Source organism: Felis catus, chromosome E1 (assembly GCF_018350175.1).
Source record: "Felis catus isolate Fca126 chromosome E1, F.catus_Fca126_mat1.0, whole genome shotgun sequence".
Taxonomy (NCBI): Eukaryota; Metazoa; Chordata; class Mammalia; order Carnivora; family Felidae; genus Felis; species Felis catus.
In genome coordinates this window covers 2,500,525-2,516,652 of record NC_058381.1, presented here as the reverse complement: position 1 = coordinate 2,516,652, position 16,128 = coordinate 2,500,525, and the positions used below count along the sequence as shown (strand labels likewise).

At 55.0% G+C, this 16,128-nt stretch overlaps 2 protein-coding genes across 8 annotated transcripts; one reads left to right on the top strand and one right to left on the bottom strand.

Annotated features, from left to right (window-relative positions):
• Positions 1-5,241: 5,241 nt before the first annotated feature.
• SHBG (sex hormone binding globulin) lies at positions 5,242-10,218 on the bottom strand. 6 transcript variants are annotated; one of them, XM_045045379.1, is made up of 9 exons: positions 10,081-10,218; positions 8,595-8,713; positions 8,302-8,393; positions 7,946-8,135; positions 7,490-7,651; positions 7,089-7,251; positions 6,819-6,955; positions 5,662-5,869; positions 5,242-5,409 (listed from the first exon to the last, which is right to left on the bottom strand). In XM_045045379.1, exons 2-9 carry the CDS (start codon positions 8,676-8,678, stop codon positions 5,261-5,263), a joined length of 1,185 nt encoding a protein of 394 aa, XP_044901314.1. In that variant the 5' UTR covers positions 8,679-8,713; positions 10,081-10,218; the 3' UTR covers positions 5,242-5,260. The 6 variants fall into 6 exon arrangements, with proteins under 6 accessions (XP_044901314.1, XP_006939822.2, XP_006939821.2 ...); XM_006939760.4 differs by lacking the exon at positions 10,081-10,218 and adding an exon at positions 9,372-9,520; XM_006939759.4 differs by lacking the exon at positions 10,081-10,218 and adding an exon at positions 8,968-9,110.
• Positions 10,081-12,531, top strand: SAT2 (spermidine/spermine N1-acetyltransferase family member 2). 2 transcript variants are annotated; one of them, XM_003996180.6, is made up of 6 exons: positions 10,081-10,217; positions 10,478-10,529; positions 10,650-10,733; positions 10,835-10,939; positions 11,117-11,157; positions 11,293-12,531. In XM_003996180.6, the coding sequence occupies exons 1-6, from the start codon at positions 10,146-10,148 to the stop codon at positions 11,458-11,460; spliced, it is 522 nt and encodes a 173-aa protein (XP_003996229.2). In that variant the 5' UTR covers positions 10,081-10,145; the 3' UTR covers positions 11,461-12,531. The 2 variants fall into 2 exon arrangements, with proteins under 2 accessions (XP_003996229.2, XP_044901315.1); XM_045045380.1 differs by lacking the exon at positions 10,835-10,939.
• The last annotated feature ends 3,597 nt before the right edge of the window (positions 12,532-16,128 follow it).

The following is a 16,128-nucleotide window of genomic DNA, read 5'->3' as shown; positions in this document are numbered from 1 at the left end:
GAGCCAGAGACCAAGAAAAACAGAAGGCACCAGCCAGGGCGCTAGACCCGCCGGGATGGAAGCTAGAACAGGCCACACAGGATGGAGAGAAGCCACCACAGGAGGGAAATTCCCCTTGGGGGAGCCGCTACCAGCTCCCCCCAACACCTCCTTCTCCAATCCCACAGCCCCTGGTTCTCTCCAAGCCTAGGGGCTTCCCCATGTCCCCACCCAACTCTCCCTGTCACCACATCCCTAGCCCCTGGCATTGCCCGGAGACCCCAGCCGGGATCCAGATCTCCTCAGGTGTTGTGTCTCCCCCCAACCCCCAGGTGTGAACTCCCCCTCCCCATTTGCCCACTGGGGTCCACGGACATGGCCCATTTGAGCACCTGTTAGAGACTTTGTGCAACTCTAGCCCTGGGGAGGCAACCTCGCAGTTCTCACGGGGCTCCAGAGACCCACAGTCTAGTTGGGGAGGGGGGGAGGGGTACAAGAGCCTCTAAAGACCTCGAGTTAAGAATCATGACCTCTCTCTTCTCATCTCTCTTCGGATCTTGTCGCTTTGCCTTGGAGAGGGGTTTCTTCCCCTTCGGCCTCTCACCCAATTTCCTTGGCTCTAGTCCTCACCACTGCCAGGTTCTGACTCTCGCCCTCCTCCTCAAATTCTCTTCCTCCAGCCCAGCTTTACGGACTTGGGGGTCTGTTCAACCAAAGCTCCCACTCAGAATGGCCCATGTGGCTGGTTTGGTGCTTTCACCATCTCGTAACGCTTCATAATTTTATCTTCGAACTTGCAATTTGTGCGCGAAGTCCAACGGGACGATGGAGGACGCGTGTGAGCGAGGAGATGTATGGAACGTGCCATCGTGAGGCCGCCCGGTGTAGAACTCCGGTGGACCCATCGGGCGTGCGACAGCAAGCGTGTTATGCGTCCAGCTGCATGACCTTGAACCCTAGAAGGCCGTGAACCCTAGAAGGCCACGGCCTTCTAGGAGACACGGGTGACTGAGGCATCTTCTTCTTCTCCTCCCCTTTCTGGGTCCCGCTGTTTCCTGATCCAGCCAACCACTTCTGCTGGCGACGATGACAGGGAAGGAAAGGGAAGAGCTGAGCTGCCCATAATTCCTTTGGCTTCTAGTCCTTCCGTGCTCATGAGTAAGCGGAGGGCAGGAAAAAGTTAATTTTTCTTTATTTCAAACAACGTTAAATAGCAAAAAAAAAAAAAAAAAAAAAAGAAAAACCATGAAAAGTTGAGAAAAGAACCACGGAAGAAATGAAAACATGCTCTCTTTCGGTACCGTGAGCGGCACTTTTTTCCTGCCTTCTGAACAAGGGATCCCACATCTTCGTTTTGGACCGGGTCCTGCAAATTATACAGCGGGCTCTGCTTAGCCCCTTCTGCAGGCTCCGGATTAATTTTCTCCAGATACAGTTTTAATTAGGCCACTCCTCAGCTCAAAGGTCTTCACTGGCTTCCTGTCACCCTGTGCAGGACGGAGCCCTGATTCTTTTGTCTAAGCCTCAGGGCATTCCAGCGCCTAGCCCCAGCCTGTGTCCCCAGCCCCCTTTCCCACTAGGACCCAACTGATCCTCTGCTGGAGCTGAGCCTGACCCGGCCACTCCTAGGACAGGCTGTGCTCACTCCTGACTTCACACCTTTGTCCATTTCATTCCCTTGTCCTGGAAGGCTGCCCACCCTTCAGAGTCCAGCCGCAACTCCCATTCATTCATTCAATGCGTATCTAATGAGCATTTACTTAGAGCCAGGCACTGTTCTGGTCCCTGTGCTCCTGGGACTCTCGTTCCAATAAACGAAAAAAACAAGCAAACAACTAAAACAATGTAGTATAATATTACGCAGAAAAAATAAAACAGGGTGGTGTGACAGAGAGCCCCTGCATGGGCAGGGAGGGCCTTACTGGAGAGCTAACGTTCAGTGTGAGACCCAAGGAACCCAAGGAACCACAGGGAACTGTAGGAGAAGAATCTTCCAGGAGGAGGAAAGTCTAAGTGCCAAAGCTGGGCTTCAAACGAGAGAAAGCAAGATTAACGCAGCAAGAGATCCGAGAGGTAGGCACATCATACAGGTCCTTGTAGGCCAAAGGGCATAGTTTGGATTTTTTTTTTTTAACGTTTATTTATGTTTGAGAGGGAGAGAGAGAGACAGAGCATGAGCAGGGGAGGGGCAGAGAGAGACGGAGATACAGAGTCTGAGTCAGGCTCCAGGCTCCGAGCTGTCAGCACAGAGCCCGACGCGGGGCCAGAACCCACGAACCGTGAGATCATGATCTGAGCCGAAATCAAGAGTTGGATGCTTAACCCACTGAGCCCCCCGGGCGCCCTGACTCTTATGGTATTTTATCTCTTCAACCAGGTTGCAAGCATTTCGAGAACAGGCCTCTGTCTTATATACCCTGTCGTATATACCCTCTATACCCGAGCACTCCACAGAGCTATGGAAAACAGCGTCCGGTTGCCCAATTGGACTTAGACATGGAAGGCCTCCTTCTGCTAGAAACTGCGCGGAGGCAACTTGCCCTTTCCTCCATGAGACAAGGAGAATCAAACTGAGCTAGGTCCGATCTGGAGAGATGAGGCCTAGACCCTACCCTCAACACACACAGCCTGGCAGACGCTGGCCTGGGGATGCCCTCCAGACTGCTAGCTCAGTTCTGTCCTGTACACCCTCGGAAAAGAATGAACGCGTCCGTACGTCTCAGGGGAAGGCTGTGGAACCTGCTGTTCCGTGCACATCTTCCCCTCTGTGAGGGTCAGCATGAGGAGGGGTGTGATGGAGGGAGCATTGCTATTCATTGCAGCATCGGTGTTCACAGGGAAGTTGGCTAAGGAAGGAAGGAAGGAATGGGGGTCAAAGAACCAACCTCCTCCCGGAACCCAGTCCTGCCTCCGGCATCTCCAGAAACAAGGGAAGGGAAGAAAAACTCCCACAGCCCCTCTCCCAGATCCAGGGTCTGTCATGAGGTCTGCGTGCCCTGAGCAGAGACAAGAACAAGGAAAGAAGTGGGCTCTAACACACAGATGTGGGTGCGTGTGTGTGTGTGCGTGGGGGTGGGGGATTATTATTTAACGGGGACAGAGCTTCGGTGTTTCAGGGTGAAAGCATCCGGAGATGGCCACTGGTGATGGTCGCCCGGAGCGGAGAAACTCGGTTACAAGAAGGAAAAAGAGAAGGGGAAGGAGGGAGGGAAGAGAGGGGAAGCACAGAAGGTGGAGTGAGTGGGTAGACCAGGCCTGGAGGCTGTGGGGTATCCTGCCAAGTTCCGGAAAGGTCCGCAAGGGTGGGGGAGAGGCAGGGGACACTGGGCAGACGCCGTAGGTGCCCTTGGTGGGGGCCTGGCAGGGTCTGTGTCGGAGCAAAGTCAGTCTTAATGAAAGAGTGTAGACAGCTCTGGATGGTAATCAGGAATCCTGGAATCTAGGACAGCCTGGAGAAAGAGAGGTTGGGGGCACGGTGTCCTGGACGGGGTGGGGTGCAGGGACGAGAGAAAAGCCAGCCCCGGGGAAGAATCCGCAGGGACAAAAATTCACGAAGCTGCTGCTCAGAACAACCCCTTGATGGGAACCCAGGTGTGTTTGGATCTTTTAACTCTCCCTCCCCGCCCCCCACTGGCTCACACCCGAGGCCCCCACGGGACTGGTTTCTTTTCATTATTCAAGTCTTTGCTCAAGTAACACTGCCTTAGAGAGGCCTTCCCTGACCACCGGCTAAGGCTGTCTGTCGACTGCCGCCCTCTATTACGTTACAGGATATTATTCCCTTTATAGCACTAACCGCCACCTGAAATGATCTTGCTTATTTATTTTTCTTACGGGCCGTCTGCCCCTGCCCACCTCCCCCCTGCCCACCCCCCACCCCCGCCTCCCCGCCAGTGTGAGCTCCACAAAAGCAGGCACCGTGTCTGTGTTTTTCATCCAGGCATCCTCAGCGTCTAGAACAATGCCTGATACGCAGTAGGTCCTCAGTGACTATCGGTCGAATGGACATACCCAATGGCCCAGGTGGGCCCCAAACATTGCCCAGGGGACCAGAGTTGAATCTGGGCTTCCTGGCCATGCTGAGGACGCTCCAAAGGCACTCTGCCTGTGTGGCAGCAGCTGTAGACCAGCAAACTCGGGACTGGGAGGGTCCAGGGAGAAGCCTAGGCTGTCTTCCACCCCAGACACAGTCCTGGAGCCTCCTTACCCTGGGGTCACTTAGGTCCTGGCTGATCCCTGCAGAAGGGGATGACAGGTCCAATGAGTGAGTCACCCTGGCAACAGGGTGACTGGTAGGCAAATCATTTTAAGAAGCCAGGAGGCTGGGACACTGGGATCCCCATGGGTTGGGGGGTTGGGGGATGGGCTAACACAGTCCTCGAGAGGAGAGGATGGAGAAGAGGTGCCAGGGCTCCCGAGGGTGCCCCAAGTAGGGGTTGGGACACCAAGATTCTGCCGAGGCGACGGGAAGGGGCGGAGGACTGGGTCACCACATTCTCTGAGGGCAGAGATATTCCTGAATCTGTCTGTTTTTCCCAGCTGGGACCAGCATAAACCAGCTCTCCTTGAACGGACTAGAGACGGGTTGGTCTGGGAAGGCAGCAAGGGGACGGAGACAAGACTAGGAGAGATGCCGGCTGCTTCGCCCTCTGCCCCACTCCCTTTTTCCTTCTCCCTGCTGCTTCCGCCCCGGTCCCCAGAACCCCCGCCCCCCTCCCTCTAGGGCTCTCCCATGCCCCCTGCTGCTCCTTCTTTGCACAGCAGTGGCCCGGCTAAGGGAACAGCAGGATTCCATTTCTTCCCTTCCTTCCAGGCCTCTCAGGACCAGCCTCCGCGAGGGGAATGCTAAAGCCCCACAGGCAGGAAATGCTGGGGAAGGAGGGGGGCTCCCGGCTCCCAGAAAGTGACCCGTATCTGGTGCGCACATCTGCCTGTCGGTGCTGCTGAACTCCCAGGCTGAGAAGTCACGGCTTCCTCCTCCTCGGGAAGCTTGCCTGGACCCCCAGACTAGGTTAAGGCCCCTGGTCTTCAAGCTTTTACAATTCCCTCTACGGCGCTTATCAGTTTCCGATTATCCACTTACTTGTTAGTCTTTGATGGATGTCTGCCTCCCCCGGGGGACCTTGAGCAGCCAGAGGGCAGGAAACAAGGTGGGGGGGGGGGAGGTTACTCATCAGTACAGCCCATCGCTCAGCGCAGTGCCTGGTACGTTGCAGATACCCCGTAAAGATGTGTCGAGCGAATGAACGAGTGACATTCGAGGGGATTCTTAGGTGGGGGTTTAATGGGTGCTGTCCGTGTCATTGCCTAGGCTCTGGGGACAGCTGTGAGTCCAGATGTCCTGACTTCTGCTCAGGGCCCGGTCCATGTCCAACTTCTGGCCTTGTGCCCAAAGGCCATCCAAGCAAAAGGAGGCCGAAGAAGCCTCTCCTAGAGGGAGGGGACACAGAGGGGTCATGAGGGCAGCTTGGACCCACAAAGCTCCTCCCCACCCCAGCTCTCTGACCTAAATTTTCTAAAGCACTTCCTCTCACTGGTCCTTTATCCGCTCTCTTCTTGTGGCCTCTTCTTCTAGGCTCCCAGAAGTTTCCTTTCCCTAAAAACATGGCCTTGCCTGTCTTCTCCTCCTCTCCCTCTAGCTGATTCCAACGGCGTGCTGAGGAGCGTGAACATCGCTCTTACCTGGCAGAGCCCCCAGGAAGAGGCGCCCCTGTGGCTGGACCCAGAGGTTGAGGAGGGAGGCAGGATCCAAGAGAGGCAGGGCAAGGATCTCCTTCTTAGGCCTCTGGCTCAAGACTACCCCAGACTCGCCCAGCTTCAGCTGAAGAGGGGGTCCCGAGACCAGAGGCAGATCCAGCTGTGGGCCCGACGCAGAGGACAGCACCACTTTCTGCGGAGTGTGTGGGACAGGGACGTGACCGGGGGAGGAAAGAACAAACCGCCTGGACCCCTGTGGCCCACACCCCTTGCTGCCTCAGTCGGGCCTCTGAGCGGTACCTTCTGTCTGCCAACCATTTCCGCCCCCTACGTGCTGCCCCAATCTTCCTGGCTTGATGTTCCATAAAACCACACCGATCCCAAGTAAATGCGATCCAGATAAAAGCCATTTGTAGGGGCACCTGGCTGGCTCACTCGGTAGAGCATGTGACTCTTGATCTTGGGGTTATAAGTTCAAGCCCCACGTTGGGTGTAGAGATTACTTAAAAATAAAATCTTGGGGCGCCTGGGGAGGCTGAATCCATTGAGCATCCGACTCTTGATTTTGGCTCAGGTCACGATCCCAGGATCGTGGGATCGAGCCCCACGGTGGGTTCCTCACTGAGCATGGAGCCTGCTCAGGATTCTCTCTCTCCCCCTCTTGGCTCCTCTCCCCTGCTAGCACATGCACATGCTCTCTCTTTCCAAAATAAATAATAAAATTATAAAAATAAATAAATAAATAACAAATATAAATAAATAAACGCCATTTGCTTGCTGTGGGCAGTTTTCTTTTCTTTTCTTTTCTTTTTAATATTTATTTTTGAGAGACAGAGAGAGACAGAGACAGAGCATGAGCAGGGGAGGAGCAGAGAGAGAGGGAGACCCAGAATTCGAAGCAGGCTCCGGGCTCCGAGCTGTCAGCACAGAGCCCGACGCGGGGCTCGAACTCACGGACCGTGAGATCATGACCTGAGCTGAAGCCGGACGCTCAACCGCCAGAGCCACCCAGGCGCCCCTGGTCCGTGTCAAGATATGTCCCTACCGTCCACCTTAAGCTTTCCTAATATTGACAGTTTGGGGTCCCCCTTTCCCCCTGCCACTCCCAGGCTCCACTGAATACAGGCAACACCCCCTCTTACTTGATCTTGGAGCTGGAGGCTGAGCCAAGGAGGGTTTTCTGGGGTCCCAAGGGCAAGGAGGTGGCCAGAACCTGCTGCCAGCTGGAGTCCCACGTCCAGAGAGAAGGCCCAGGGCTCTGCATGAGGCTGGGGGATGTCTGGGGTGGGGGGATGGGTGACCCTTTCTGAGGACTCAAGGCTGGGGACTCAAGGAAGGAGGCAAACTAGTGGTGGAAGGAGACAGGGGAAGGCAGACACAGGGCCGGCCATGGAGGGAAAAACCGCCTTTACCTTGGAGACTGAATTCTGCTCGAGTCCCCGGAGGGAAGAATGTGCCAGGCTGGGACTCTGCAGCGCAGCTTCTGAGGCTGCTGGTCAGGGCAGACACCGAGGTCTGGGCCTGTTGGTCCAGCCAATTTTCCCGGCGCAGACAGCCATCCAGGGTGGGGACGAGCTGGAGCCGGTGCAGGGAAGGGAAGATGTGGGGATGTGGCAATCAAGACACGTGAACCCCTGTCCCAGCCTCTCCACGCTCAGTTTATTCTCCTCTGAGACACAAGCCTTTGGCCTCTCCCACGCGGCTAGCATGCTGTCCCCTCTCCTTTAAGAGTGTGGACTTAGACCCCCGTGGTCCCCCGGGCAGCAACACTTTACCACCTGGGGTGGGTTCCCACCCTTGTGCTGTCGGTTACCGGCAAACGGAGACTGGAGACAGGGAACAACAGTCCCCCCAGTGCAATCCTCACGACAGGCTGGACTTTGCCGGCCAGAGGCCCAGAGACCTGTCTCAGGCGCAGCACCTCCTCCCCATCCACACTCAGCAGCAGCGAATCCCCGAGGACCTTCACTTCCACCTGCCGGACGGGGCGAAGCAAAGCTGAATCAGAGGCCCCTGGGGCCTGCCTCCACCGCCTTCTGCAGAGGCAGCCAAGTATAGCAGAAAGAACACGGACTTGTGGAGGCAGCTAGCATCCTGGGCTCGCTCAGGACCTGAGCCTCAGATTCCCCTCTGAAAAAATGGGAGACAAGAATCGCAACTCCATAGCGGTTTCGTTGCGGGTCAAATAAGACGACGGTGGTAAGGGGTTGCCCGGAGACCCGGTTCTGTTCCCCTTCCGCAGGCCAGCGCAGGCCCGGGCCTGGCTCACCTGGTGCCACTTCCCATCGTCCAGCCGGGGCCCGGCGCCCACCGTAAGCTGGGCCAAGTGGTTGCGCATTTGGATCTCGGGCCTGCCATCTCGAAGCCCCAGCACAAACCAGTCCTTCTGGGGGTTGGTATCGCCATAAAAAATCACTCCCTCTGGATCCCAGGTTCGAAGCTCAAAGGAGGAAGAGGTTCTGGAAGGACACAGAAGGAAAGATGGTGCGTGGGGCATGGCCTGTGGGGACAAAAGCGGGGTCAGGGATGGTGAAGCGGCGGAGAGGGAAGCAGGGAAAAGTGAAGACCCGAGGCACAGAAGGTAGGGTCAGGGGACCAGGTCAAGGGGCTATGTCAACCTCATACTTCCTGATCTTGGTGAAGTCAAAGGTCATGATGGTGATAGGCTCTTGTCCTGAGCCACTGCTGAGGTGCACAGCAGGAGGGTCCTGGATCCTCTATCAGAGAGAGAAAATAAACAAGGTAGGAAGACACGCCAGAGACCCAGCGACGACGGCAGGAGAGACACAGGCTACCGCACGAAGAGGAGAGGAAGGAAGAGGGCAGAGCCGAAGGGTAGCTCGTTTCTACGCACACACGGGCTGAGCACCTTGTCCTAATCCTGCACCTGGGTAGAGAGACTGTCTCAGGGCCCTTACCTGGTGGCCGTGAGGTGGCAGCGGCAGCAGCAGCAGCAGCAGCAGCAGCCCCGGCGATGCGGCCAGTGGGCCTCTGCTCTCCATAATCGGCCGCGGTCCTCTCTGTGGCTCAGATCACCCTGGGGACAATGTGTTGGGGACAGGCAGTTGGTGTTGGGTTAAAGGTTGTCCCTGGGCAGGGGCGGGGTGGAAAGAAGGGGGGCAGGAGACTGGGCACTCACCCTCCGCCCCCTCTGTGGACAAATCGGGGGAGGGACGGAGCTTGTCCACTTATGTTCCCCCTGCTGGGAAAGTGTAGGAGCCAGGACAGATACCCCATTTTCCCCTCTCCTCCTCTAGAGCCTGACCTGGGTCCCCGAAGTCTTTTGCCCACCTGAGGAGGCTGCCTCCCCAGGCCCGAGGTCCAGACGCAGTCCTGCCCTGCACCCCAAGCAGCATCCTCCATCAGAACAACAGCGGAGGGGCGCCTGGGTGGGTGGCTCGGTGGGTTAAGCGTCCGACTTCGGCTCAGGTCCTGATCTCACCATTGGTGAGTTCCAGCCCCACCTGGGGCTCTCTGCTGTCAGCCACGGGTTGTTTGGGATCCTTTGTATCCCTTTCTCTGCTCCTCCCCCGCCTCAAAAATAAACAAACATCACAAATAAATTTTAAAAAAAGAAAGAAAGCACTACAGCTGAAATGCGGAATACCAAATATCTAGCTGGGTGCCTCTGCACAAGTCCCTCCACCATGGTGCTGTAGTGTTCTTGCTGACAAAATGTGAAAAATAATACCTACTTTACGGGGTGACTGCGAATGACGATTCACGGAGATCATGCAGGCACAGGGCCTGGTATCTGCTCTGAGCTCCTCCCTCACTATCTTCCCAGGCCTCGGAGGCTCGCCTCAGCGGGGAGGTACCGTCCCGGAGGGTGATTTAGTGGCTCCTAAGAAGAGGCCCCGTCTGCCACTCCTCATTATCTTACCACGTACCGATAGAAATTCATCACCCCCTCCCTGACCCGTGTTGAAATACCACTGTTCCCGAGGGCAGGGCCACTCGGAGCCACTCAAGACCCCTAGGAAACAGCTCTCACAGCTGGAGCAGGGGTGGTGGCGGTGGGGGGGACTCGGGGCCGGCTGGCAGGTGACTTTTGATCCATGCGGTTTCAACCACAGAGGCTGAACAGCACCACGGGACGACCAGCACCCAGGCAACCACAGCGAGGGAGCCCGCAGTCCAGCCTTGACCCCTGCCCGGGGGCCCAGTCACGGGGCTGGCGGTGGCGGGGGGAGGGGGGGGCGGGAGTGGGGGGGGCGGGAGTGGGGGGAGGGGCAGGGCTGGGGGGGCGGGGCGAGCCTGCTCTGCCAGCTGATTGGCTGGCGGGGGCGCGCCCGGGGCAGGGTGCGGGGCGGGGGGGAGGGGGGCGCCCACCACTCCCGCGGCCGCTGCCCGCGGCGCCCCCGGCTCTTCGGGGCCCGGTGTGCAGGCCCGTTCGAGAGCTACCTGCTTTTCAGCCGCGTCTGCGGAACGGAAGGGAGGGTCCCGAGCTTCAGTCCCAGACGGTGGGGATGGCGATGGCTTCCGTGCGGATCCGACAGGCCGAGGAGGGAGACTGTGGAAATATCCTGAAGCTGATTCGGGTGAAGGCTGCGGGCCGGAAACCGGGGGCCCGGAGGGGGCCCCGGCAGCCTGGCCGCGGGTGGGGGCGGGGAGGCCAGGCTGCAGCGGGAGGGGCGCGCCTGGGGAGGGTGCTGCCCTGATCCAGCCTCTGTCCCCACGCCGGGACCCCCTGCCCTGATCCAGCTTCTGTCCCCACGCCGGGACCCCCTGCCCTGACCCAGCCTCTCTCCCCACGCCGGGACCCCCTGCCCTGACCCAGCCTCTGTCCCCCACACCCTAGGAACTAGCCGAGTACGAGAAACTCTCCGACCAGGTGAAGATCAGTGAGGAAGGTGGGGGCCCAGCACCGGCATCCTGATGGAGGCTGGGGAGGAGGTAAGGGATGGATGGGTTCCCAGGCCAGGCACACACCCAGGCTTTTTCTCTCTTTCCCACGACTCGGATCTCCGCAGCCCTGAGAGCAGACGGCTTCGGAGAGAATCCTTTCTATTGCTGTTTGGTGGCTGAACTTCTTCCCGCCCCCGGGGAGCCACAGGGTAAGAACCCTAGGACCTGGGAGGTTCCCCTCGCCTGTCCCTCTCAGAGGTCTGCCTCAGGGGCCCAGAGGCCTGAGCCCTTTTTTTTCTTTCCTTCTCAGGGCCCTGTGTGGTGGTGGGCTACGGGCTATACTACTTCATCTATAGCACTTGGAAGGGGCGCAATGTTTATCTGGAAGACATCTATGTGAAGCCCGAATACCGGGGTACGGGGAGTGGGGGCGGGGGCAGAGGCTGAGGCTGGGGTGGTAGGAAATCAACCCAGACCCACCAGCATCCCCTGCCTCCTAATCCCAGCCTTCTGGCCTTTTTCAGATCCCCTTCAACTGAAACGATCTTTTTTGTTTTGTTTTGTTTTTTTGGTCTCTTTTCCCCCACAACAGGTCAGGGGATCGGTTCCAAAATAATCAAAAAGGTGGCTGAGGTGAGGAGAGGGATGGGGCCACCAGGCGGGGTCTGGAAAAGCAAGCATGTATGAGAGGAGCCCAACCCCCCTCGGGTTGAATGGTGACGAAAGCTTCCTTTTGAGAGAAAGGCTAAGTGATGTCTTCTCCCACAGGTGGCCCTGGAAAGGGGCTGCTCCCAGTTGCGCCTCACAGTCCTGGACTGGAACAAGGGGGCCATGGACTTGTACAAGGCCCTGGGTGCCCGAGACCTGACTGAAGCCGAGGGCTGGCACTCCTTTCGCTTCGAAGAAGAGGCGATGAGGGAGTTGGCAGGAAAGTGACGCCGTTCCTTGGGCATCTCTGTCTTTGGCCTCCTCCCTCCCCACCTGCTCAAGCGCTCCAGACAGAGGCCTCCCGGAAGGAAGAGAGGTTGGGAGCCGCTCAACCGGAAGGACAGAAAGGGCAGAACGGAGGGAGAGGCCCTTCCATCTCCCTGTTGAGGATGAGAATCGCTGAGTCCCGATGTGGTGCTGGTGGAGGAGGAGTTGATGGTGCAATAAAGCTCCGGCCACTTCAGGACCCTTCTCGAGTGCCCTGCTCGGTGGAGGCTGCTGCCGGGGGGGAAAGGTGGGCCCAAGGTGACTTTCGCTCACCCTCCGTGGGCCAGAGCCCTGGCTCCGGGCTGCGGAACATGGAGACAAGAAGAGCAAAGTGCCAGCTTGGCACATCAGGCTTGTTGGTCACAGTTGGGACTCAGACAAAGGCCTCCAGTGTCTGAACTGCGCGCTACAGGACGCAGGCGTGAGGCTGGCCCGCTGGCTCAACGTTTGGAGCAGGATGCCACCTGCTGGTGGTGTTTCGGGGGGGGGTGCCCTGGGAAGGACCACTGGCCTCCACTTAAAAAAAAAAAAGTCTGCTCAGCTTGCTAGTGCTTTTTTTTTTTTTTCCCCCCCAGAAGTCACAAAGTCTGTATTTTCAGTTCAGCAAAACCAAAGGACCCGGGAAACAAGGAAGGAAATGAGCTTACGTCCTACTTTCGTACTATCTTATTACACAGATAACGCGGGTTCGTTGTAGAAAATGTGGAACGTTCGCGTGAAATAAAAATAGAATGCGTAGGGGCGCCTGGGTGGCCCAGTCGGTTGAGCCTCTGACTCTTGGTCTCAGCTCAGGTCTTGGTCTCAGGGTTGTGAGTTCAAGCCCCATGTTGGGCTTCACTGAAAAAGAAAAAAAAAAGCAGAATTTGTAATCTTACTTATATAACTGTTATTAATCCTCTGGTATCAACTCTTTAGAATTTTCAATGTCCATACATACACATGAGGAGTTAAGTGAGTAGAGGTGGGATCGTATACTTTCCAACAATATATCAGACCCATCTCCCTGTGCTATTAAACGTACATCCGTCGTCACTTTTGTGGGTGGCATATTCTTCTTTTTTTTTTAAGTTTTTTTTAATGTTTATTTGTTTTTGAGAGAGAGAGACAGAGTGTGAGTGGGGGAGGAGCAGAGAAAGAGGGAGTCACAGATTCCGAAGCAGGCTCCAGGCTCCGAGCTGTCGGCACAGAGGCCGACGCGGGGCTCGAACCTATGAACCGTGAGATCATGACCCGAGCCGAAGTTGGACACCTAACTGACTGAGCCACCCAGGCGCCCCTGGTGGCATATTATTCTTTTTGTTGATGAACCATTGGTCATAATTTAGACACTGAATGAGGGCAGGCAAGTAGCATAAACGTATAAATTGTAAGAAACACAATCTCTAGACTTCTGCGGCAATGTAAAGAATTGAAGATCTGGGGTGTCTGGGTGGCTCAGTCGGTTGAGTGTCCCTCTTCAGCTCATGATCAGAGGTCAGAGGTCATGATCTCGTGGTTTGTGGGTTCAAGCCCCATGTCTGCTGTTAGTACAAAGCCTGTTTCGGATTTTGTCTCCCTCTCTCTGTTCCATTCTCTCTCTCAAAAATAAGCAAACATTAAAAACAAAAGGTTGACGATCCACCTTAAAATCTAAATTATAAAAACAAAAGAGGGGTGCCTGAAGAGTGTGCAACTCTTGATCTCAGGGTCGTGAGTTGGAGCCCCACGTTGGGTGTAGACATTACTTAAAGATGAAATCTTAAAAAAAAAAAAAAAAAAAAAAAAAAAGATTCAGCCAAAGAGAACACATCAGGGGCTCAATTCTTCTTGAATGATTCCAATTTTGGGCCCTTCACACCAATTTAGAGCAGATGGGCCTTAGGACAATCTTGATCAGGAGATAATGAAGCTGGTCAACCCCTCCCCCAGATGGGAGCCAGAAAAATCCAGTCTCCTATGGCTCCTTGGCTCATCTCAATCTGACAGGATTTGTATCTTTTGAACGTGATCAACTTATCTAGTGATGGGGCTGTTTTTCAATGTCGATTGCATTAGAATGCATCCTTTCTGGAGAGATGCATAAAGAGAGTGTAGTTGCTTCTGAGGAAGGGGTCTGGGTGTCCAGGGGACAGGTTTTCCCACTTGCTAGTTCAGATTCCCTGAGTTTTCTGCGATGCCAGGTTTCACTTCTTCTTCTTCTTCTTCTTCTAACAAAAGGCTACATAAGTAAAACTCAATGCAGGGGCACCTGGGTGCCTCCGTGGGGTTAAGCGACCAACTTTTTTTTGACGTTTAATTTATTTTTGAGACAGGGAGAGACAGAGCATGAACAGGGGAGGGTCAGAGAGAGAGGGAGACACTGAATCTGAAGCAGGCTTCAGGCTCTGAGCTGTCAGCACAGAGCCCGATGCAGGGCTCGAACTCACGGACCGCGAGATCATGACCTGAGCCGAAGTCGGACGCTTAACGACTGAGCCACCCAGGCGCCCCATAAGCGACCAACTCTTGATCTCCGGTCACGATCTCACCGTTCGTGGGTTTGAGCCCCGCATCAGGCTCTGCTGCTTGGGATTCTGTCTCTCCTCTCTGCTTCTGTGCTCTCTCCCTCTCTCAAAACAAATAAATACATTTTAAAAAAATGTTTAATGCAGAAGAAAAGGGCATAAACTAGGAAACGTAATGTTTCCCAAATTTCTCTTGTCCCCATCTTGGTTTGCCTTTGCTTCTTGGTGTGCACGGTTTTCATGTTATTCTCTCGGCCGGTTTTGACAGGATGTCTGTACTCCAGCATCACTCTGTGCTGCAGCCACGGCCGGCCTTGGGTTTCTGCCCACTCATCACTGTATGAGCCTCCTGCGAGGTGATTCTGTTAGACGTTGGGGCTGATCCGTATGAGGTGATAAGGCCCTGGGTTCTGGCCATGGCCGGGAGAACAGAGGGGAGGGCACTGAGGAGGAGGGCTCTTAAAGGGAGCATTCAGAAAGCATCATTAAGACAACTCTCAAATCTGTCAAACCTGCACATTGCTATCACCGCTCTTTGAAAGTTGCCGTAGCCTCCTGACTTCCCAGCCCCCTCCTGTAACAGCCCCCTTCCATGAGGTTATTCATATTTTTTAATACATATTTTTTGAGACAGAGAGAGAGCACGAGCAGGGGAGGGGCAGGGAGAGAGGGAGACACGGAATCCAAAGCAGGCTCGGGGCTGTCAGCACAGAATCCGACTCGGCACAAACCTCAAGATCATGACCTGAGCCGAAGTCAGATGTTTAATTGACTGAGCCACCCAGGGGCCCCAGTATTTTTTTTTTTAAATCATAGTTATGCATGTTATTTATCTATTATGTACCTAAAATGTTGTTTGCTTGTTTGTTTTTAATTTATTTTTGAGAGAGAGAGAGAGTGCAAGTGGGTTGGGGCAAGGAAGGGGACAGAGGATCCAAAGCAGGCTCCACGCTGAACAGCAGTGAGCCAGATGCGGGGCTGGAACTCACCAACCCTGAGACCCTGACGGAGCCCAAGTCAGCTGCTCACTCGACTGAGCTACACCCAGGCGTCCCTACTTGATATTATTTAAAGAGTCCCATACTGCTCTACCGCTGATAGAAAAAAACACTAGTCTTACAACGCCCAAGGTTCGGGAAAGACCATTGGTTCAATTGAGTGTTTAAATTGTTATTATGTTTTGTCTTGGACCCATTTGTATATGTCAGACTAAAAATAGCACCCAAATGCTGCCGCTTCTCCATGCTTCTGTTTTAGCACGAGCCCTGACTTCCCACCGTTCACTCTCCGTTCGGCCTCCACCGCCACCCCACCCCCATCCCCCAGCCTGCCCTGCTTCCAACATTGTATCACAATTCCGGATGGATCTGTTGGGTGTTTACACTGCCGTGATTATGCAAATGATCCTCACAGTTGAGCCCTGTGGGTCTTCCCCCCCACCCCCCAGCCATTTATGTGTTTTCTGGAACTGATACTTTTTTTGTCCTTTTTGTTTGCTTAGTTTTCTGTGTACTGCGCCCCCCAAATTCTCCTTTAGTTGTGCTACCTGTGCTCTAAGGGTATACAAACACGTAAGGAATTTGATCTCTTCCAGTTGAAGAATCTTCTGGCGGAGACTTTAGACCTGCTTGCTCCAACGGAGTGGCTGATCTTTAGACCGCACTGCAGGTTCTCCGTGCACAGCCATCTTTTGTTTTAAGTTTTTATTTATTTATTCTGAGAGAGAGAGAGTGAGCATGGGGGAAGGGCAGAGAGAGAGAGAGAGAGAGAGAGAGAGAGAGAGAGAGAGAATTCCAAGCAGGCTCCACACCATCAGCACAGAGCCCAGCGTGGGGCTCGAACTCACACACCGTGAGATCACGACCTGAACTGAAATCGAGAGACACTTAACCAACTGAGTCACCCGGGCGCCCGCCTTCTGGATTCCCTTGCAGAATACCTGTCTCTTCATCTTTTCCTTGGTTTATTTTGATAGAGCTTCTTCTTCTTTTCTTTTTTTTTTTTTTACATTTTATTTATTTTTGATAGCACGCACACGCACAAGTAGGGGAGGGGCAGAGAGAGGGAGACACAGAATCCGAAGCAGGCTCCAGGCTCCGAGCTGTCAGCGCAGAACCGGATGCGAGGCTCGAACCCACAAACCGTG